Genomic DNA, 21336 nt, shown 5'->3' on the forward strand with positions numbered 1-21336 from the left:
TTTTATAATTTTTTTTTTCTGGTAAAACATACATAACATAAAATGTCCCGTTTTAACCATTTTTAGGTAGACAGTTGAGTGGCACGAAGCACATTCACAGTGTTGTGTAAGCATTACCACCACCCAGTTCCAGAACTTTTTCAGCTTCCTAAACTGAAAGTCTGTGCCCACTCTTTCCACCTGCCAGCTGTGGGCAACCTCTGATCTACTTTCTGTCTCTGCTTATTAACCTGTTCTAGATGGCATCAGTGGACCCACAGTATTGGTCCTTTTGTGTCTGGCTTATTTTACTTAGCATCACATCTGCGGGCTTCATCCGTGTGGTAGCCTGTGTCGGTACCTCCTTCCTCTTCAAGGTGGAATAAAATTCTAGGGTATGTCTGTGCTACATCTTGTTCATTCGTTTGTCTGTTGGTGGGCCTTTGGGGTGCTTGCACCCTTCTGCTATTATGAATAATGCTGCTGTGAACATGGTGTACAAAAGTCTGCTTGAATCCCCACTTTCAGTGTTTTTGGGCGGAATTACTGGGTCATATGGGAGTTTTGGTTTTAATTTTTAGGGAACCACCACACTGTTTCTCATGGTGGCTGCACCCCTTTCCATCCCCACCAACAGTGTGCAAGGGTCTGGTGTCCCCACCTCCTCGCCCACTCCTGCTCGTCCCTGCTTGTTTGGCAGCAGCTGTGCTGCTGGGCCTGAAGTGGCAGCTCACGCTCCCTGACGGCCACGGTGTCGTGCGGCTTCTCTGCCGTGTTAGCTTCTTATCTTTCCTTCCTGATATTTTCCCTGCTTATTTCAGCATGTTTTCTCTTCTATTAGAATCGCAACTGAGGGAGTGCTGTGAAGTGTGTAAACTTGGCGATTCATAGACCTGTACCCCTGGGGAGAAAAATATATTATATGTTCATAAAAAATAAAAAATTAAAAAAAAAAGAATCGCGATTGAGCTTGTCGAGTTTTATAAGGAGCCTGCTTGGGATTCTACTGGGATTGTATTGAATTTATACATTAATTTGAGGATTATCAGCATGTTTATAGGCGTGAGTCTTTTTTATTTTTTTTTTTTAAATGTAGTTGCGACACCCAGTGTGGGGCTTGAACTCACAACCCCAAGATCAAGAATCATGTGTTCTGCCAACTGAGCCAGCCGGGCGCCCCCAGACTCAAGTCTTTCTATTCAGTAGCAGGGACTGTCTCTCCAAGTGCTTTTTCTTTTTTTCCTTTTTCCTGATTTTTTTGGTAAAGCTTTATAAAGATTTTGCACACTTTGAATTTAGTCCTGGGTATTGTGTCTTTTTATATTGCTATTGTGAATGTGTGGTTTGTTCTTTGTTTTTCCAATAGCTGTCCCAATGGATTGTTGACAACAGTGAATGTAACGAATGGCTTATTTTGGGCTTGTCTATGTCAAAACACAGATTCTTGAAATGCACCTTTTATGTTGTTTTTCTTCTTTTTATTTTTTTTTTAGAGGGAAAGAGAGAGGAAAAAGAGAGAACCTGGGGGGGGGCAGAGGGAGAGAGAGAATATTAAGCAGGCTCCATGACCCTGTGATCGAGACCTGAGCCCCTATCAAGAGTCGGACGTTCAACCTATTGTTCCACCCAGGTGTCCCTACATTATCTTCTTCTATTGTTGATCCCCACTGACTTGGATTGTCACCTCTTATGAGTTCAGAGTCTTCTGCAAAACCAGAGCTTTCGGAATGGCTCTTTCTTCCTTATGCCGTTTATAAAAATAGTAAACAAGGTTGACCCTTGAATTTATCTCCAGGATCCCGTGGCGTCTGTACTTACCATCTAAAACCAAGTTTACGAAAGTTTATGAAAGTTTATAAAACCAAGTACTTACCATCTAAAACCAAGTCCAGCATGAATTCCCAGGAACCCCGATGATTATATATCTTCTTCTAGAGAAGTCCTTAGGCATCCCAGTCCTTTGTTCCTAGTTAAGTCCTGTCTTAGCCACACGGTACCCTTCCGTTCTGTGTTAATCCTCCCTGTGTCCTCTTGTCCTCTTCTTTCTCCTTCTGCTCCTCTCACGCCATTCTTCCTTCTCCATCTTCCGGCCACTTTTCTTCTCTTTCTTTTTTCCCCTAAGTAGCTTTGGGCCTGAGCAGAGACTAATTTCTGATCTCTGCTGTCCACAGCCAGGACATCACAGGTGATATTTACTATTTCAACTTTGCCAATGGGCAGTCCACGTGGGCTCATCCGTGTGACGAGCACTATCGGAACTTGGTGATCCAAGAGCGGGGGAAGCTGTCAGCCCCTGGAGCCATTAAGAAGAAAGACAAGAAAAAGAAAAAAGAAAAGAAAGATAAGAAGGACAAAGAGAACCCCAAAAGTCTGCTGGTGAGTCCGTGGCTGCCAGTTCCCAGAGACGCCAGGGCTGAGACCTAAGGGAATGTTGGGAGCCTCTAGGCCTTTCCAGCTGGGAAGTTAAGAACAGCACCAATAATACAGCAATTTCTTCATAGGATATCACCTCTGATCTGCCTGTCTCTTGGAAAATTTTCCTTTTAGCTTTTGGAAGTTCTTACTGCCTCTGAACAATTCCTTTTATCCCCCTTGGGAAGCACATGCTGTGTGGGGGGATTAGGGAGCGAGAGCACTCTGCCAAGCTCTGTGGTGGTCAGGGAAGTGGTGTCGTTTGTCCCTGTTCAGAGTCAGGGATGGGGGACAGTTGATGGAGAACCAGAGTGGAGTGTCCTCCCTGCCCCGTCAGAGCCAGGTCTTCCCAGGGTGGTGCAAATTCCTAGATGTCAGATGTAGCCCTAATTCAATTGTCAGGACGCTAGTGCCTTCCAAATCCAGCGAGGAAAGCTCTGGGCTTTATCCGCTCCTGTGGATTGTCTTTGTTGCCGGTGTTGGCTGTTAGCGGTGCATAATTGACATTTGATGGCAGCGTGATCATCTTGGTCTCGGGTAGCTTTGTTTTTTTTAACTCGGAGTTGAAAGCGCTCTTTGCCCTTATTTTGTTTCATTTGTTCCTCCAGTGTGTCTGAACTCTAGAGACAGAGTTATGGCCCTGAATTTATAGGTAAAGAAACTAAGACTGGGCCATCCCGATGTAAGGCCCAGGCTCGCCCAGAGTGCTCTGGTGGTCCAGGAAGTCCTTCATCCAGGTGTGGGGCAGGTGGGGCACCGTGAGGAGAGGGAGGCCCCATAGGAGCCCAGGCCAGCCGGAGTGGGGGTGGGGGAACACTGACACTATCTTTTCAACCCTCTCATTTGTCCAGCTTTCTGTTTGTAGTCTGTTTCCCACAGTGCTTAGTGCTTGCTTCTCAGTGAAGATTTCCTCCAGCTAACTAACTAATTTCCTCCCTTCCCCAAGGCATCAGTTCTGCCACTGGATGGTGGCTGGTGAATTTGTCTCTTTCAACATTTCCAACCTCTAAACATCCTTTTCCCCATGTACTGCTACTCATGATCCCAAGAAATAAGATAGCAAGCCCATCCCTCCAGATGGAGAAAAGAGGCTGGGTAACGTCCACATCAGTTGAATTTTCTGATGTTACATGTTTGAAAGGCCTAAGATGGATAATGGGCTTTTCATTAGCCCAGGACTACTTCAGTGTCTGGGCAGGCTCTGGGATGGCTAAAGGAGAGAGAGGGAATGAGGCGAGCGTTCAGGGGCAGAGGGTTGGGTGACAGAGTTCTGGGTATGTGAGTAAGTGCTTGGAGCTCCCTGTTAAAAAGGATTCCTTTGTGGTTTCAGGAGCTGAGGACGATTGGATAGCCCTGGGCTGCCAGTCTGGATCTCAGGGCTCAGGACAGTGCCTCAGACCTGGGTTTGTGCAGAGGGCAGGCCTGAGCCAGGTGGGTGACCTGGGCTCAGGTGGCTTGGGCTCTCTGGCGGTGTGTGTGCATAGGCCGGCTGGAGTTTAGTGTGAATGTTTGCAGGATGAGGTCTGTCTTTTAGGGTCTCTTCGAGACCGAAGAGTCTCTGGTGTGGACCTCTCTTGAGCAGTACCAGTTTGCATCTCTGCTGGATGACCTAGATGGAATTCCCAGGGCTCAGCTCGCTGGCCATGTTTCCCTTCTCTCCCTTCTTAGACAATTTCTGGTGGTCTTTGGTAAGTCGGGTGGATTTCATGAAATTCACCAGTCCCGGAACTGAGAGCCTGATGACACCTTAGGGATAATCTGGTTGGTGACTCAGATCTTTGTGAATAGTGAAACGCTGTTTTCCAGTCAATTCCTCTATGGAGGTCCAGCATATCAAGAAAAAGTGAACCTTGGGGTGTAGGTCTTGGTGACGCCCCCTCCCCATTACATGTACACTAGAGTGATCTACCGGCAGGTTCTGTGAAGCAGGGGGGTAAGCCATTGATCTAGTCCAGCTTCCTCTATAGATGAGGAAACTAGGGCCCAGAAAATAATGGAGCTGAAAGGAGTTTTTAGCTTTTTCTTATGTTTTCATTTTTTTCCCTCTTAGTTTATGTTTTCCTTTAAATGGCGGGTGGGTTTCTGCTAAGGGCTTGCCCAGGACTGAGGTAGCAAGTATAAAACAGAAGTGCTTTGTCTTCGTTCTCTCTGCATGTTTATATACCCACCTAGGAAACACAGCCTGAGCAGGGACTTCTGCCTTCTTCCTCCCTTCTCCGTGGCCCATCCCCTCTCTCGGCACCTGGGCTTGCTGATCTGGACCCAGACCAGGAGATGCAGGCTAGAAGTGAGGGCTGCTTTAAGAAAGGGAAGAGCCCCAGCGCGCTGGGTGACACGCCCTGGCCTCTCCTGGGCACCCTGCCTGGCAAGCTACAGCCACTCTCCAAAGGCCAAGCTTCTCGCACCCACCAGATCTTTGCCGATGTGGAGGAAATCTTAGGCAGGGCCCCAGCCCAGTGCAGGACAGAATTAGGTGACCAGCAGGGCCTGGGAAAACCCCAGAAGCTGACAGACAAAATCTACCTGGGGTTTTCCGACCCTGAAATAGAAGAGCTGGAACTGAGGACCAGACAGCAGAAGCCCAGCGCCCTGGGCGCTGAGAATACCAGGCCCCTCCAGAATGGGCAGGATGTGCTGGAAGGCAGGAGCCAGGCCTCTGTGTACTCAGGGCTTTCTGAAACCATCACCGGCCTACAGCTGAGAGGGGAGCAGCATGGCCACCTCGTGGCCAAATGGGGCTCCACTGGCCCCGGGGGAGACAAGAGCCAGAGTCCCATTCCCTCACCGTCCCTGGAGGAGGACCGCTCCCAGTCCCTGTGCTCCTCTGACCACATGCCGCCTACCAGGAAGAGCCAAGCGCTCTTGCTAGATAGCGCCTCGGCCGATGGCCTGAGCTGGCAGGGCATTTCTGGGGAAGGTGGTAGTGTGGGCAGGGGGAGGAGGAAGAAAGAGCCCCCAGAACTGTGGATGGGGCAGGTCTCCAAGCTTGTCAACCAGGACACCTCGGGGAGCTGCGAGGAGACAGGACCCGATGCCCCTGAGGCTCTAGGGGCATCAGCCAAAGATCCGCCGCAGGAGCTCTTCCTGCTGCCGCCTGCCCCGCTGGCTTTAGAGCTGGCCCAGAATGCCCCTGCCGGGAGTGCCCCTGGACGCTCCCCTGACTGTGAGGAGAGACAACCCCCGGGGTCCCTAGAGCCCCCCGAAGAAGACAGGAAGCCTAGTGAGTCTGAGCCTGACGTGGAGAGCAGCAGCCTGGCTTCTCACCTGGGCTCGCAGATCCTGGGTGAGGTGAGCAACTTCCCCTGGGACTTGCAGAGCTTGCAGGGCTCTGAGCAGGCCGGGGGCCAGCCGGCTCCCAGGGCCGGAGGGCAGCGCCGCAGCCCCTTCCTGGGCCACTTGCAGAGCTCTGCTGATGAGCAGTCAGAGAGCGAAGACTACTCTGAGGACCAGAGATTCTACCGGCACATCCTGCAGATGGTCAAGATCTCCAGGCGGCTGGAGGGCCTGGAGCTGCCCGAGAGCACGCCGGAGATGCCATGTAAGGCTCTCGCCAGCATGGTCTGTTGCCTGGCGGCCGAGTCTCCCAGAATGTCTAGTGAGGGTGAGCACGAGGCCAGCAGAGCTGTGGAGAGGGACCCAAGGCTCCTGGCTTGGGGGCCGGAGATGCTGGAGCACCCTCAGGAGGCGGCTCTTGCCTCTGCTGGGCAGGCGGTCCCTCAGCAAGCCTGTGTCCAGCCCAGCAGCAGCCCCCTCAGCCAGGGGCCGGATGAGCTGAGGTGCAGCAGAGGGCTCACTGCGGAGCGGGGCAAGGTGAGGCTTCTCAGCCAGGTAGGCCTCTTAGTGAGTGGGGCCTATGGGCCTCCGTGAACCTGGGCGGGAGGGGCCAGGTTCAGCTGATGTTCTCACTCGTTCTCACTCAGCTGTCAGGCCTGCTTTCCTGTTGTGTGCTCTCCCCTGGTAACTGCTGATCTCTTAGCTACCCGGGCCAGCCCTCTTGTGGGCTGACGGGTCTTCTGTTTCTTATACCTGTGACCTCCAAAACAGCGGCGGAGGGCAGCTAGCCTTCCCTTCCTTGGTGCTTAGGTCCCGGGTAGGTCATGGGCTTGGCAAGATGGTCAGTTCTGAAGGTGAGCGAGGTGGTACCGATCCTGGCATGCAGGCCGGATCTAGGTGCCTTCCCAGGACTTGGGAGGCCTTTCCCATCAGCCGATTGTGGACAGAGGCTTCCCCAAGTGACACCCTCCTCACAAGCTCTGAATTTAGTCCCTTCTTGGAGTTCCCTGGAACTGGAAAGTTAATACAGTCGTGGGGTGCGGGGTGGGAGGAGCTGAGGCCCAGAATCTCTCTGCTGTCTGGTGAGCTGCTTCTGCTCCTGCATCCCAGAGGTCCCAGGAATCCGGGACTAACTGGCGTCAGGCTTTGCAGACCTTGTTTGTACCTTTTCTTCCCCCACTGTGGGGATTTGACATAGGATTCTGCCTTCTCTGTCATTCTGACCCTTTGTCCCTTTACAGAGTCTCACTGTATTCCTCATTCAGAAGAAGTCAGGTTGGATCAGAGACTGGAAGGGTCAGATGGAATTTCCCAGGCTGTTCTTTTGTCATCGCCTGGCTGCAGCCGTGCCCGGTTGTTCCCTCTGGTTTCTAATTGCTCGAGTGTCCTGGTTCCCTGTTGGCTTTAATAACTACTGTAGCATGATAAATCTCGGATAAGCTGCAGATGATCCTGAAAGTTTTAATTAGTCCGATGGCAGCAGGTTTATCTCTTCTGAAGGGTAAGGCCATGCACAGCCCATAGTCAGAGTTAATGGCCAGCTCTAGAAGATGATCAGCTAGGAGCCAAGGATGTGTCATTTCCCTGCCAGCTGCTGATTTGGTAAAGGCCTGGGAGAACAGAGCCCTCAGCATGCCTGTCTCCCTCCCTCAGTCCCCCAGCACGTCTGCAAATTAGCCACGAGAGGAGTCTATACGTTTCCGTAAATGTAATGTGGGAGAAATTCTGGTTGTTTATCGGCTGGGGCTGGTTTGGAGGGCTGAAGTCAGGAGGAGCAGACCAGTATGCTCCCAGTTTACCTTAGAGAAGCTTTCCTTCTTTTTGGCCACAACCAAGATGTGGTGTGAAGTACTGGCTGGGAGATAGCCCTGGATCCAGTCCAGTGCCTGTGCCCTGCCCCCCCCGGCTGGCCCGTGACTGCGAGCAGGGGTCTTCATCTCCACCATCTCCCTTTGTAGGGACTCAGGCCTCGGGTTGTCATGAGAGCAGGAGAGATGGCGCGTAAGGGCTGAGCTCAGCCCCTAGGTTTTGTGGGCGTCTGATCGTACCCGCTCCTTTCTGCCTGCTGGAAGTACTCTGCAGCAGGCCAGATGGTTGGGCAGTGACTTGGGCGTTTAAAGTCTTGGGAGTGGTTCTCATCTCACTTTCAGATGAGCGTCTGCTGCTCTTCCCACACAGGAAGGGGTCCTGGTCAGAACCCGCCCGATGGTCTGGGCCCTTCAGCCCCGGCTGGCGGGCTGCCTGTGGGTCTTCAGCCTGACCTTCTCCGGGATCCCCTTTCTTCAGTCCCCTTGGGATAGACAGGAGTGGCTTTGTGTTGTTTTATACACTTTTAAGTTTGAGCAATGAATTTTAAAGAGCTTTTTGTGAATTATCCCCACAATGCTCTCCTTGCCCCTGCTGCTCTGCCTGATCTATGGGAATGTGTGTCCTTCTCGCGGCCATTCCACGGTGGCGTAGCCCTGGACCACTCCCATGTGCTCCCCACCTTCATGGTCTCTCTTCAGCTTCCCAACAAACCTTCTTAAGTCGCAAGATACCTATCATCTCTGTCTTGTCGATGAGTAAACCGAGAATCTGGGAGTCTGTGAATGAGCTGAGGTCTTACACATTCTGACTCCCAGCCTGGTTTCTTTTCCCATCCTCCCTAGCCGGAAGCCTCCTTCTGGCCAACATGAGAAGAGGGAAACCGGTCAGTCCTTTGAGCAAGGCTTCATTCAGCCACCTTCCTTGTTTGTGGAAGAGGGGAAAGAGAGTTCTTTTGTCATTCATGTATTTTTTTAAAAAATTTTACTTATTTATTTGAGAGAGCAAAGAGGGAGAGAGAGAGCATGAGCAGGGGAGAGGGGCTGATGGAGAGGGAGAAGCAGATTCCCCACTGAGCTGGAACCCCAATGTGGGGTTCGATTCCAGGACCCCAGGATCATGACCTGAGCCGAAGGCAGACGCTTAACCTACTGAGCCACCCAGGCGCCCCATGTATTCGTTTCATAGTTGATATGTATTTTAATGAAAGGAATACACGCCCATATCGAACAAAGTCGAATACTATCAGAAAGCGTGTAACGAAATACAGTTCTCTGGTGTGCGTACCCCTCCCCAGAGGCAATCGCTTTCTGCTGCTGTGTACTTCCACATTTGTAAATAATATGCTTAGACTGCTTTTTCTTGGTTCATCAGTTTTAAACTTCCATCTATTGAGACTTCTCATTCTGGTAGATGAGGCTTTTGTCTCTGCCCTCCCCCCGCCCCCCCACTTCCTATGTGGCTTCTGAAAGGGGAGCAGAACCCGCTGCGGCATCTGCCAGATGTGAGGGAACCGTGCGCTGTGTGCCGGCAGCGGAGTTAGGAGAATCAGCAAGCCAGCCTGTGATTTCTCACACAGTTGGCACAATGGCAATTTCTGGATGTTGTGTTTCATTAGCAGCCTCCGAGCGGAGGTGGTTTAAATTTGAGCGGGGAGGATTTAGATGTTTTATTTTTATATCTGTCTCTGGCACTCTGAGAGCCATGTGGTTTCTTGGGTTTGTAACAAGATGTTTTGTGTTGCCCAGGCCCTGGGCTCCTCATTAGCCCCAGTCCACGTCCCTCCTGGGGGCCTGGCTCCCTTGAGAGGCCTTGTGGATGCCCCCACCTCCGCTCTTCGTGGATCACAAAACGTGAGCTTGGGGAGCTCGGCGGAGTCTGGTCAGCTTGGAGAACTCACGCTGGTAAATGGTTTCTCTCACGTTCAGTCTGTCTAGTGGCCCTGGGGTCTCTGTGTGCCTCTCTAGGAACGGTGGCCCCTAGATAAGAAAGAAGGCATAGGCCGAGTCTTCAGAGTTCATGGGCAAACTGGGAAGCTGGGAAAGTAAATCACGCTTGTGTGATGCTAGATGTGTAGCCTGAGCTCCAGAGGGTAGACCCATGGCAGGGAAGGGGGTGGTGGGGGTGGTGGGAGGGGACTGCAGCGCTGATTTCCCAGTCCTTACAGCGGGGGCACTGGGAGTCAGGAAGGGATCTGTGTGACCTGGGGTCATTTCCTGGGCATGGCAGGCTTGTGGTATGAGACCTCCAAAGAGAGTGGGGAGAACATTGTGCAGGTCCTTAACGTGCCCTTGACTTTCCTTCTCTACTTTGGAGCTTTCACAGGGTCTCAAGACTTCTGCTTATACGAAGGGTCTCTTGGGCTCCATCCATGAGGACAAGAATGCTCTCAGCCTCTTGGCTTTAGGGGAGGAGACCAACGCAGAGGATGAGGTGGAGAGCGACAACCAGGTAATGATGAACCCTCCTCCTGCCTTGGAAACCCTGAGTGCTATTGAACAAGGAGTTTATTTTATTGTGGGCAGCTACATACCACGCACAAGTTACTATTGTAACCACTTGGAAGCGTGCAGTTCAGTGGCATTAATTACCTTTACAGTGTTAGATGGTCATTACCACTGTCCGTCTCCAAAACTTGATCGCAATCCCAAACAGAAACTCTGTGCCCGTTAAGTAAATAGTAACTTCCCCAATCCCTTCTCCCCTTTCGTCTCTTCTGTTCTGTTTTCTATCTTTGAATTTGCCTGTTCTGGATATTTCATATAAGTGGACTCCTACAATGTTGGCCATTTTATGTCTGCCTTCTTTCTTTTTTTTTTTTTTTTAAATATTTTATTTATTTATTTGACAGACAGAGATCACAAGTAGGTAGAGAGGCAGGCAGAGAGAGAGAGAGGAGGAAGCAGGCTTCCCGCTGAGCAGAGAGCCCGATGCGGGGCCCAATCCCAGGACCCTGGGATCATGACCAGAGCCGAAGGCAGAGGCTTTAACCCTCTGAGCCACCCAGGCGCCTTCTTTTATGTAGCCTGTTTTCAGGGGTCGTCGTGAGTAGCATGTGTGGCTGACTAGACCTCATTTTGTCCAGCCATCCATCTGTTGACGGACACTTGGACTGTTTCCACCTTTTGGCCAACTCTGTGCTCCTTTAAAAATAAGTAAGATGATTTTCCAGCCCACAGCTTCATTTCTTGCCCAATCTATATACTTTGTGGGCCCGACCCAGATAGTGTAACCAACAAGGTGCTTCTTGGCCTCCTCACCCCTGGCTGACCCGTTTCCTTGACTTACCACCTGTAATCGTGTTTGTTTTCAGAGTGTTCGAAGTTCAAGTGAGCTTTTTAAGAACCTGCACCTGGACATTGGGGCGCTGGGGGGTGACTTTGAGTACGAGGTAAGAGTCTGAGGCCTGGCAGGCAAATGATTCAGCCTGGTCTGTCCCTCCTTCCTTTCTAAGCTTTTCTGCTTGAGGGTTGCGGATTTGGAAGGAGAACTGTTTTGTCCCAGTGCTGTCTAGATGGGCTTTCTGGGGTTTGGGGAAACACAGAGAAGAATAGGACTCCATCCTTCCGCTCGTTTGCCCGGTAACCACCAGTGGTTGAATGTTGTCATGTGGGCCCCTTGGCTGGGGGCTGTCAGTCGTGCAAGCCTAAGTTAGGTGGGATTACTGCCCCCCTGAGGGTTTGCGGCCTCACAGAAAGAGGGGCTTCTATTCCCAGAAGACAGGGTAGAAGGCAGTGAGACGGGGCATCATGGGAAGGAGAGTCTGGGGTCTGCAAGCTGCATGGATCGACCAGGCAGGGCTCTGTTGAGAAATTGCCATGTGAGGTAAACCAGGAAGGACGGTGGGCAGGACTGGGTGGGCAGGGGTGAGTGGGGAGAGAGAAGCCCACGTGCAGGGTCTTGCATAGACAGAGGCAGAGGGTGCAGGGTGAGATTGGGGAGGGTGAGGCTGTCCCCTTTGGCTGGAGCACAGACAGAGCGCCTGTGGGAGACGAGTGGGAGACGGTTTGTGGAGGTAGCTTGGGCTGCGTCACGGAGGCCCTGAGTACCAGCAAAGGAGTTTGTTTTGGGGTACGCAGGCACCGGGTCCAGGGGTGGCTTTGAACAGAGGTGTGACAGCCAGAGTCTTAGCAGTTGTCGAACGTTGGCCGCTGTGCTAGGCCCCGTGGAGATACAGAGGTTGGAAAATGGGTTGGGCTGCCCTCATGGAGTTTGCAGCTGGAGAGAGAGAAAGGACAGCAGGTCTTTGGCGTTTAGTGAGTGCTCGCTGTGGATTAAATGCCTGTCTAGGCAGCCGTAAAGCAGGGCAGCTTGGGTGAAGAGCTCCCGCTGGCACAGGTGCCCGGCCTAGAGGAGCTCTGAGCGGGGAGGATATGACTTGCCTGGAGATCAGGAAAAGCTTGGAAGAGATGACATTTGACCTTGCTCTTAAAGAGTAGGTAAATTCCAGACGTGGGGGTGTAAGGGTTATTTTAGGCACGCAAACAGCTTGAGCAAAGGCGAGGGGCCTGGGAAGTGTGGACTGCGGTGGGGAATAGCTTACAGAGTCTTCCCACGGTACTCCTGTCACTTCTAATCTCCGTCTCCCGGTCTGTCCACCCATTGCCACCGGAATGTTCTGGAAAACAAACCAAACCCAAGACTCATCATGGTGTTGTAATAATCTACAAACCCCGAGTGTGGTTTTCTGTTTGAAAAGGAACATTCCCTATCGTATGCCCTTTCTCTAATGTCCGATTTACTAGTTCTTAGCAGTTAGGATTTCTCTCAGTATTCCTGTGGTGTTCATACACCCAGTAGTAAATCATGATGTCAGGAACTCAGATTTCCCCATACTTTTAAATATTGATTGCAAGCTGAATTAAATTTTTCCTAAGTCTAATATATAAAATTCTTATACACACTTGCAGTACTTTCAAATGAAACTAGTCACTCGCCTTTCATTAGAATGATCCCAAAGCTGGCCAGGAAAACAATAGTGCCTATATTGTGGTTTTAAGTTTGTTTCCTTATTATCTCTTAACTGTGTTCTTATTATCCCTTACCGTGCTTCTACTATTTCTGACTTCTTGGTTTTTAGCTCACATCAACAGCCAGGGTTCCCATCTCAGAGGGCGGGGGTTGGTGCTGGCGCACAGGCTGGGGTTGTAGCTGGGCCTTCTTGGGTGGTCCAGCTCTAGCCACTGGGCAGTCTCCATGTTATTGTTCTGCTTCTTCCCGGAAGCATGTCCCCATCTTTACCCCAGAAATTGTCCACGTTTTAGGCGGTGCCCAATCAGATACCTTTTGCTTATGACTTTAATACTTCGCGTGAAATGTGACGATGTGTTCCCCCAGTGTCCCATCTTTATCATTAACCTGGTTTGTGTCCACGTTGAAACTTCCTTGTGTGTGGGGCCTGGTCTCTTTGCATTATATGGAAAGCCTTCTGTGTGTTTGGTTCCGTGAAACGACAACTTTGTTTCTTCCCATCGACCATTAAGACCTTATCCTGCCGGTGTTAATCAGCAGCTCAGGTTTGTAGCTGAGAAGGATGACCATGAGCGGGAATGGGGCATCAAGAGGGCTTAAGTGGCTCTCAGAGAGAGGAGAAAGTCTCCCCAGGAGACTGAGCAGATTGGGAGTAGAGATTTATGTGTATATGGCCAACACTGGCCTGTGCCTGGAGCATAGGAAGGATGTGGGTATGTTTTGCTAAGCAGCTGGGAGAATGAAGGAGAGTGAGCCCCTCTGGGACAAGGAGGGAATCCCTGCAGGTTGTGTTGTGCTGTTTCTTTCCCTCTGCTGTTCCAGGCCCTGGGTTGAATGGATGCTTGGTCCCTGCTGTCAGCCAACCAGTTGAAGGTCCCACTGTGGATCAAACAGGATGCACTTTGACTTTGAACTTGTTAATTTTTACTTCATAATGGATTATAAATGTCAGCAAAAAAGGGATCTTCTTTGACATGTCCTGGATTTCCAAAAGCTTCCCTTCTGATGACTCTGTGTTTCTTTGGGGGAGTGGGAGCTTTTAAACATATTTTTTTATGACCTTTTTAGTATAAATAGACAACCCAGTGTGATGGGGGAAACATCTGAAGTCGGAGGTGTTAAACACACCTCTGACCCCTGTCTCTAGGATCCCAGCGGATCTCATTCTTTTTGCCACGGGGAGTGTTGGGTTCCTGTGTTTGAACCCCAGGTAGGAACCTGGAGGGCTTTTCCTGGTGTAGGAGTGAATGGGGCTTTCAGGATAGACAAAGCTCCCTCTGCTTGGACCGCACCCTTTGCAGATGGCTTTTGTCCATGTTTATAGAGCTTGGGTCCTCTGAGTGGCCCGTTTCTTCCTGCTCCTGGGCATCCTGGGCATCCTGGGCAGTTCTAGACGAGGGCTCCTGCGTAGTGGGTTCTGCCCTGTCCCCATGCTATCCACAATCACTTTGCTCATGATTCCATGAGAGGGCAGTAGGATGGCAAGAATGCCTCTCTCTCTCTCTTTCCCTCCTCCCTTCCCGCTCCCCTCCTCTCTCCTGCCTTCAATGTAAACCCATTTCTTGATGATTACAGAACCAAAGGGGATAGTTCACGGACCAGACAGTGAGAATGGGTGTGAGTGAGGAGGGGAGGGAGCGGGTGGGTGAGCAGGCAGCATGTGGCCTGGTGCCCTGTCCTGTCTGTCCCATCATAACCCATCCTGGGATCAAAGGAGAAGGAGGGAGCTGGGCTTAGAAATCACAGGATGATGTCAGTGTGATTGGGAAGCGCTAACAACATGGGGGTGGGGGGGCAGTGCAAAGAATTGAGACCAACTGGGTGGGAAGGAGACTTGGCAAATAACCTGACTGATGGTTAGCTTGGGGGTTCCGCTCTCCCGTCCTCCACTCTCTTCCCCCACCAAGCCTGCCTTTGTGCTCTGGGAAGGAGGGCATTGCAGTGTTGGAGATCTTACAGCTTTTGGGGGTATGTTAAATATTCATGCAGTGCTCCTATGGGGACTCACAGGCCCCGCCTTCCTCATGCAGATGACAAGGTTGTTCTTAAAAAGGCAGCTGATACTTGCCTTGAGATGCTCAGGGGCCTGCGGCTGTGACAGGAGGAGATAGAAGGAGTCTGAGCACGGATGAGCTGGGGAGCAAAGGGTGCCGAGGGGGCAGCCCTGCCCTGCATCCCCCTCCCCCCCGTTACCCCCAACACTAAAGCCAGAGCCGGCACACCGGGGCCTGGAGTATGCATCCTGGGCAGGCCTGGCTTGTGCTGAGCTGCATCGGGGGAGAGGGGTCTGGAGTTGGATGTATTTCCCCCAGTACCCTCAGTTGTGCATTGGCATCGCTGCTTGTCTTCAACGACCTCTGGCCTCCCTCTGCCATCCAGACCCACCGGACCTGCCTCCAGCTGCCGACTTGTTGCACTTAGTTGACATGGCCTCAGAGAACACAAACTCCTTTACATAGTAGCCACGTTTTAATATCTTAACGTTTAGGTAGACAGAACAGAATAAAGTCCATCATGGGAAAATCTTCTTTTGAAGACTTTAAGCTTGAGAATGGCACAGATCGGCTTACCGTTCTTGTCGCCTGACCGCGTTCTCTCATGCCTAAGAGTGGAGTCTCTTCCTGCGCCTGATGGCCTCTGGTTTTTGAAAGGTTATGTGCTTTTCCCTCATCTTGAATATTCACAGTTAACATTTGCTCAGCATTTTCCATTTCATAAGCACTGTGACGGGTAGAGGCTGACCCCTTTGTAACCTTGTGAAATGAACAGTTCATCCCCATTTCACAGAGTGGGAGCTCCTTTATCTGCATGAGACATTCATTTTAAAAAGCTCAGCCAACAGATATTTGCTGAGTACTTCTTATGTGCCAGAAACTAGGCACTGAGGGTGGCCGGGAGCTGATCTGGTGAGGGATGCAGAGAGGAAGTCAGCAGGGATGTTAGAGTAGCTGTGGTGGCCGGCCATGAAGGCTCATCTCAGGACGGCTGTCCCGGGGATCAAGGAGGCCTTCCTGGAAGATGTGGTACTGTGAGGGCCAATGGGAGTTTGTCTGGGTAGATCGTGTGTGTGTGTGTGTGTGTGTGTGTGTTGAGAATGTGCATGGCATCTCAGGAGCAAGGGGGAGTCTGTGCCTGGAGCTGGGCCCTGGCAGGTGGCTCTTGGGCACTGGGGGCCCCCCACCCCCCTGGGGAGGGTGCCTGAGAATGTAGGTGGTGATTTTGTGCTGTGCTGTGCGGTGTGTGTTGGTGGAAGAGGAGGCTGACTGGGGAACCCGGGCCCTCCTGGTTGCCCTCTGAGCTGCTTCTGGAGGCAGACCCTCGAGTGAGGCTGGAGGACTAATTTGGTGGGGCTCAGACTGTGACCGTTGGCTAAATAAAGTGAAATAACCAACCTTAAGGAAAATAAAAAAATAAAAGAACATGCACGGCCAGGTAGCGCAATGGCACCAGGTTCATCCGTTGGCCCGGCAGGGGAATGCGTGCAGGGTGTGGCTGCCCTTGACCCTTGAGAAGCGGGCAGGGCTAGGCGAGAAAGGCTCTGGGCCATGTGAGGTGCTGTGGATTTTAGCTTGAAGGCCGTGGGTGCTACGGGGGGGTCTGACCCTCCTCTGTGCTCATGTCATCATGAGATGAGCGTGGCCAGGGTGGTTTGGCTCTGCCGGACACCCCGCAGCCACCCTGACAGACTCCCACCCCTGGGAGGTCTGTGGAGCCCCTCGGGCTGGGGGCTGCCCTCCAGCCGCGTGGTGGCCACTGTCTTGGGGCTTGCGATGAGCAGGCCTGGCCTCCCCTTGCTCCTGAGGAGGAGGGGCTTACCTCCCCACTTTCTCTGTGATCACAGCGGATTGCTCGCGAAGCCCCAGGCTACGGCAGCACTGGAGGGTACCCTGCCTTCGAGCTGCCAGGGCATGAGGGAAGCCTCCCCTTCTCTCTTTCACCTTCTGCTTTTCTCCCTGGGACAGGCCTGGGGCTGAGGACAGTATCAGCACTGTGTCCAGTGCCCCTTGCTTTGGGCAGCAAAGGCTCATGACCTGGGGCATGTAGCGCTCCTCCATGCTGGGGGCAAGATCTCTGTCTTGTTCATGTAGGCGTCCCCAGAGCAGTGCTTGGCGCACAAAAGGCACCCGGGGAGTGACCATGTGTGTCTCACAGGAAAGCATTAGTGGAACATGTGTGGGACGCTCAGGGTCTGTCGGGCACAGGCTTGGTTCTTTAGCTCACTTGGTGAGTGTTAACTCACTGAATCTTCCCCCAGACCCAGTGAGGTATGTCCTCCTGTGTCCCCATATTTTAGAGAAAGACACTGAGGCACAGAGAAGTTAAATAATGGGCCTCAGGTCCCTGTAAGTGTCAGGTGAGGATTTGAACCTAAGGCGTGTGTCTCAGTGTCTCTGAAGCTCACCTCTGAACTGCTGTGCTCCCCTCCCTCTCCTGACCATCCTTGGAAGGTTCTGGGAGGCTGGTCAGTAGGCGGGTGGGCGTGTCAGTAGATCTTTTAACAGGCAGCATGGAGGAGTGCTGTGTTCCAGGCTTCTGCGGGGACCTCTGGACTCCAGTCACCAGGCTCCTTCTGTGAGTCCCCAGGCTGAGGAATCTGGAAGCGTCACATGTCCCTGCTCAGAAGTTGTTCACACCAGCATCCCAAGCGATGTTTTCTCGGAGGAAGGCTTCTCTGAGCCTGGGAGAGAACACTCGCCGTATTTCGAGGAAGGGGTTTCTTTTGTTACTTTGGCCGGCTTTCGGGGTTCTTCCTGAACTCTCACTCATTTCAGGTGAGGTTTGTGGTGAGAGGCAGGGTGCGGCAGCCGGACAGGGGCTCTAAGTGAGAGACTGTACTGAGGGGGACCTCCGCGATGTCAGCCTCAAGCTGCGGCACCTCTGATCTGGCTGGGCTCGTGCCAAGGCTGTGCTTGTCCGCAGAGAACACCAGGCCCTAGAGCAGGACTGTCCCTGGCAGACGTGGGACTCTGCGGTGCAGGCCAAGACTTTCTCAGAACTGGGCGGAGGCCCGAGGTGCTGCGGGTTTCAGCCGCCCCCTCCCTGCTCCTGCACCCCAGGTCAGACCTGCGTTCTGAAGGCCTTCCAACCCCTTTATCCTTCAAAGCCATTTCCTCCAGGAAATCTTGTCTTGGCTTCTGCTTCTCAGAAGCAGATAGGGTGGCGGGTGCGGAGGAGGCTTTTGGGGGAGAGCCACTCTCGTCACACCGATGAAGGGCATTCTCCTTCTGTTTTCCCTGTTGCCTTTTAAAAGGGAAAAAAACAAATTTTAGGCATTGGTACTTTTATGTGATTTTTCTATCATCATCATCGTAAGTACGTACTGACTTTCTAAAAAGTAAATACTGACTTCTGAGTCTGCAGCCCTATGGTTTGGCTACTGGGGCTGGAGTGAGACATTTCTTCCTTGAGAACCGGGTAGGCGGTGATGGAGTTCAGTGCACTGGTTTTCACGCCTGTCACTGGATGAGGCCGGTTGGGTGTCTGTAAATCACCACGGATGTTTAGATTCGGCGGATCTGGAGTGGAACAAGGAATCTGGGTTTTAAATAGCTGTTGGGGTGTTGGATAACCACCAGGGTCAGAACTGGAGCACTGGCCCGTTTGAGTCGAGGAATGACAGTTCCATTTTGTTGCAAGTCTCTGAAATCATTTTATTAATTCTTGACGCCTCCTTGTCTGACATGGTCTGCTGCTGCCTAGGAGTCTCCGAGAACAAGCCAGCCAGAGGAGAGGAAGGACGCTTCTCTGTATTCTGATGCTGCCGGGCCCCCAACTCCCGGCAAGCTCCTCAGCCAGGGGGCAGACGGCAGTCTGAGCGGCGCTGATGGCAGAGAGCAGCAGGGAAGAGGGGCGAGTGCTCGGCTCCCGGCAAAAGAAACGGATGAGAAGAGTGATCCTGGGATGTCCAGGACTGAGGTGGACCCTGGGGGTGGTCAGCCTGCCCAAGCCACCGAAAAGGAGGCACCAGAAGACTCATTGGATCCAGGAGAAGAGGGTTCCAGGAGGGGAGAGGCCCAGGTGGTGGAGGAGAAGGAGCCCAAGGAGGAGACTTCGGTCCCCAAAGAGAGCAGATCAGACCGGAGCCAGGTGAGTCCCCTGTGCCCTGGGGAGGTGCCGCTCCCTCCCTCTGCTGCTCTCTTAAGCCTTGTGCACATCCGGGTCCCCAACATCTTCATTACCTACTTGGAGGAGGAGTCTGGAGCTTAGCTTCCTTTGCAGGCCCTGCAGTGGGCTGTCACCAGCAGCTGGCCAGAACCCTTCATGGTGACAGATCTGCCCAGACCCAGCAGGCAGCCAGAGCCTGAATGAAACTCCAAACCTGCTGGCCTTAGAAATTCGGGATAGAAATTTGCCTTTCCATTGGCACCCTCCTGGGACATTCATGTTCTTCTGTAGTACCTTTCTCTTCCTGCCTGCCCCCTCTTACTTCTTGACAGCAGCCGGTTGCTGTAGTCTGTTTCTGTAGAGTTTCTGTAGAGGGGGAGGACACGGAGGGGGTGGGACCGTGGGGAGTACTTGGCCCCAGCAGGGGTCAGTTAGGGTACCAGAAGGCTCCTCTCACTGATGGCGTGGGAGTCTTGCTTTGGCAAGACCGGGCCAATGACCCAGATGCCCACAAGTGCTTCCCAGTGCCTTTGGCATTTTCAGTTTTCCATCCTCGTTTCCCAGGTAGATGATGAGGGAGTTCATTTAAGGAGCTTTAAGCTGCTTCCTGGGAAAGATACTCTCATTCTGTTTTTTAGGACAGCATGAACCTTCCCTACTGCCAACTTCTAACTGTCTCCACGCCACTTCTCCGGGCTCTCCTTACACGCGTATATCCTTGTTGACCTGAGTCAGAGTGTGGGTTCAACTGGGCTGTTCAGCCCCAGTGAGGTGGGGGCTGGTGCCCATGTCCAGAAGGAAGGGGAGGGTCCACGGTCCTCTTTCAGGTTTTCTGGAAGAGGTGGATTTTGGTGAGAGCTTCGCCCTGTGTTGGCACCATGGCCTGAGTGGAATTCCCTGGGCGGTCATCCCTCTCCGTGCTGTGCCCTGGGCAACTTCTCGGGGGGTCTTTTCCCCAGGATTCGGACATCAGTGAACACGTGAAAGAGCTGCAGCTCTCGGACTCTGCCGCGTCTGACCCCAAGTCCTTCCCGGGCCTGGTGAGTCTGAGGTGGGGGGCAGCAGAGTGGGGAGAAGGGTGGGGGTCTGTGCGTCCCTGTGGCTCATTTGCTTGGCACCCCGCAGCTTGGGGGGGGGGATGTCAGAATTCAGACTTGGGTCTTGTCTCAAGTTTGGTTTCTCTGCCCATCTGCTAAGAGTAACACTACTAATTCCATAGGTTTGTTGGGAGAAGAAGGTGAGGTAAAGAATGTAAAACGTTAGCAAATAAATGTCAGGTGACTGTGAGCAGTTGTTACCCTTTCTTGTTTCTGCAGCGTGACTGGTCTGGGAGATAAGTGATCTAGAGCCTCTGGCCTGTAGAAGAAATACTACACGAATCTAGGGGGTTAGAGGTGTGTGTGTATGTGTTTATGGGATCACCAAGCAATGGCGAGAACCAGTACTCAGGCTGTAGCTGGGCGCGATGCTGGGGTTCCGTTTCCAGAGAGGAGGCGTTGTCCTGGAATGTCAGCAGTGGATGGATGCTTGCTCTGTCGCAGCCAGCCTGCTGTCTCCTGGCTTCATTTGCCAGGACTGTATCTATGGGGAGTCGTTGAGGGTGCTTTTTGGCAGAACATCACCTCTGGAAACCATGCTCCATCTATTTGGAGGAGGCAGATCAAAGGGAAAGGATTAGCGGGAGAGGGTCAGGGATGAGCGGTGATGGCGGGAGGGGGTGTGGGAGGGGGTGCGGAGGAGTTAGGCGGCTGTGTGCTCTAGCCCCTCGCTGAGCCACGGGCTTAGGAGGCAGATGGCGGCTGCGTTAAGTGGAGTAGAACTAAAACAGAAAGGAAAATGTCACCAAAAAAGAAAACACACAATCTAGGAGGGGCAGGTTTTTGTTGACAAAAACCATCATGAAGAATAGCCAGGTTCTAGGACTCTTGGAAGCAAGGGCTCCGTCCCTCCTGCGGGAGTCCCCATGTGCAGAAGTATGCCTGTCCGTGTTTTTCTTCTCTGAGGGAATGGGTGGAGGAAGCCACAGGACAGCAGGACCAGACCTAGGCCTGGGCCTCCTGCCTTTCATCAGGGCTGATGACAGAACTGTCCCTATTAGCACGCTGTCATGTAGCAATCCTTCACTTAGCCCAGCAGGCGTCTTGGGCTCGGAGGGGGCAGGATCAGGGTCCTGTGGCAGCCAGAGGACAGCAGGGAACTGGCACTGGTGTGGGCACTTGCTCTCTGTCCCAAAGAGAAGCCTGCCTAGGGAGCACCACTAATCAATCCCCATTGTCCAGAGGGGCCCCGGAGAAGGGGGAAAGAGCTAGCGGTGAACAACCCACCATGCCTCATTTCTAAGCTGCCTGCAGGTCTGCTGGACCCTTTGGCCTCCCTGCTGGCACCCTGTTTGGGCACCAGGAGGGCAAGACAGCTGGAAAGTGACATGCTTGCAGCACAAGTCCTGCAGAGAGCTTGGGCTTGGGAGTCAGCCCAGGGCACATCTGACCCACCAGCCCCATTGCTAATGAGCTGTGTGACCTCGGGTGAATTACATGTGCTCGCAGACCTGCTTCCCCGTCCGTGAGAGGCCTTAAGAGTATCAGTCTCATGGGCTTATTTTTCCCCCATGGTTTTATTATGAAAAATTTCAGACATACAGAAAAACTAAAGGATTTTCGAGTGAATGCATACATCCTTACCCCCAGAGTCTATAGTGAACATTACACCTGCCGTATCATGTATCTTTCTAGACTCCTCGCTGTGTTATTTTGAAGATGAGAGTAAGCAGTAGATGTGGCAATGTTTCAC

The 21336-nt window shown here is 52.4% G+C and overlaps 1 protein-coding gene across 5 annotated transcripts in view; it reads left to right on the forward strand.

The window, feature by feature from the left end:
- Positions 1 to 21336, forward strand: part of CEP164 (centrosomal protein 164) — a 67598-nt gene that overhangs the window by 21678 nt on the left and 24584 nt on the right. For all 5 annotated transcript variants that reach the window (XM_044257916.1, XM_044257915.1, XM_044257917.1 and 2 more), the window contains exons 4-9: positions 2151 to 2355; positions 9219 to 9374; positions 9787 to 9921; positions 10784 to 10861; positions 18142 to 18528; positions 19506 to 19586. In XM_044257916.1, coding sequence (XP_044113851.1) covers positions 2151 to 2355; positions 9219 to 9374; positions 9787 to 9921; positions 10784 to 10861; positions 18142 to 18528; positions 19506 to 19586 — 1042 coding nt within the window. The remainder of the gene's footprint in view (positions 1 to 2150; positions 2356 to 9218; positions 9375 to 9786; positions 9922 to 10783; positions 10862 to 18141; positions 18529 to 19505; positions 19587 to 21336) is intronic.

This window comes from Neovison vison, chromosome 7 (assembly GCF_020171115.1).
Source record: "Neovison vison isolate M4711 chromosome 7, ASM_NN_V1, whole genome shotgun sequence".
Taxonomy (NCBI): domain Eukaryota; kingdom Metazoa; phylum Chordata; class Mammalia; order Carnivora; family Mustelidae; genus Neogale; species Neogale vison.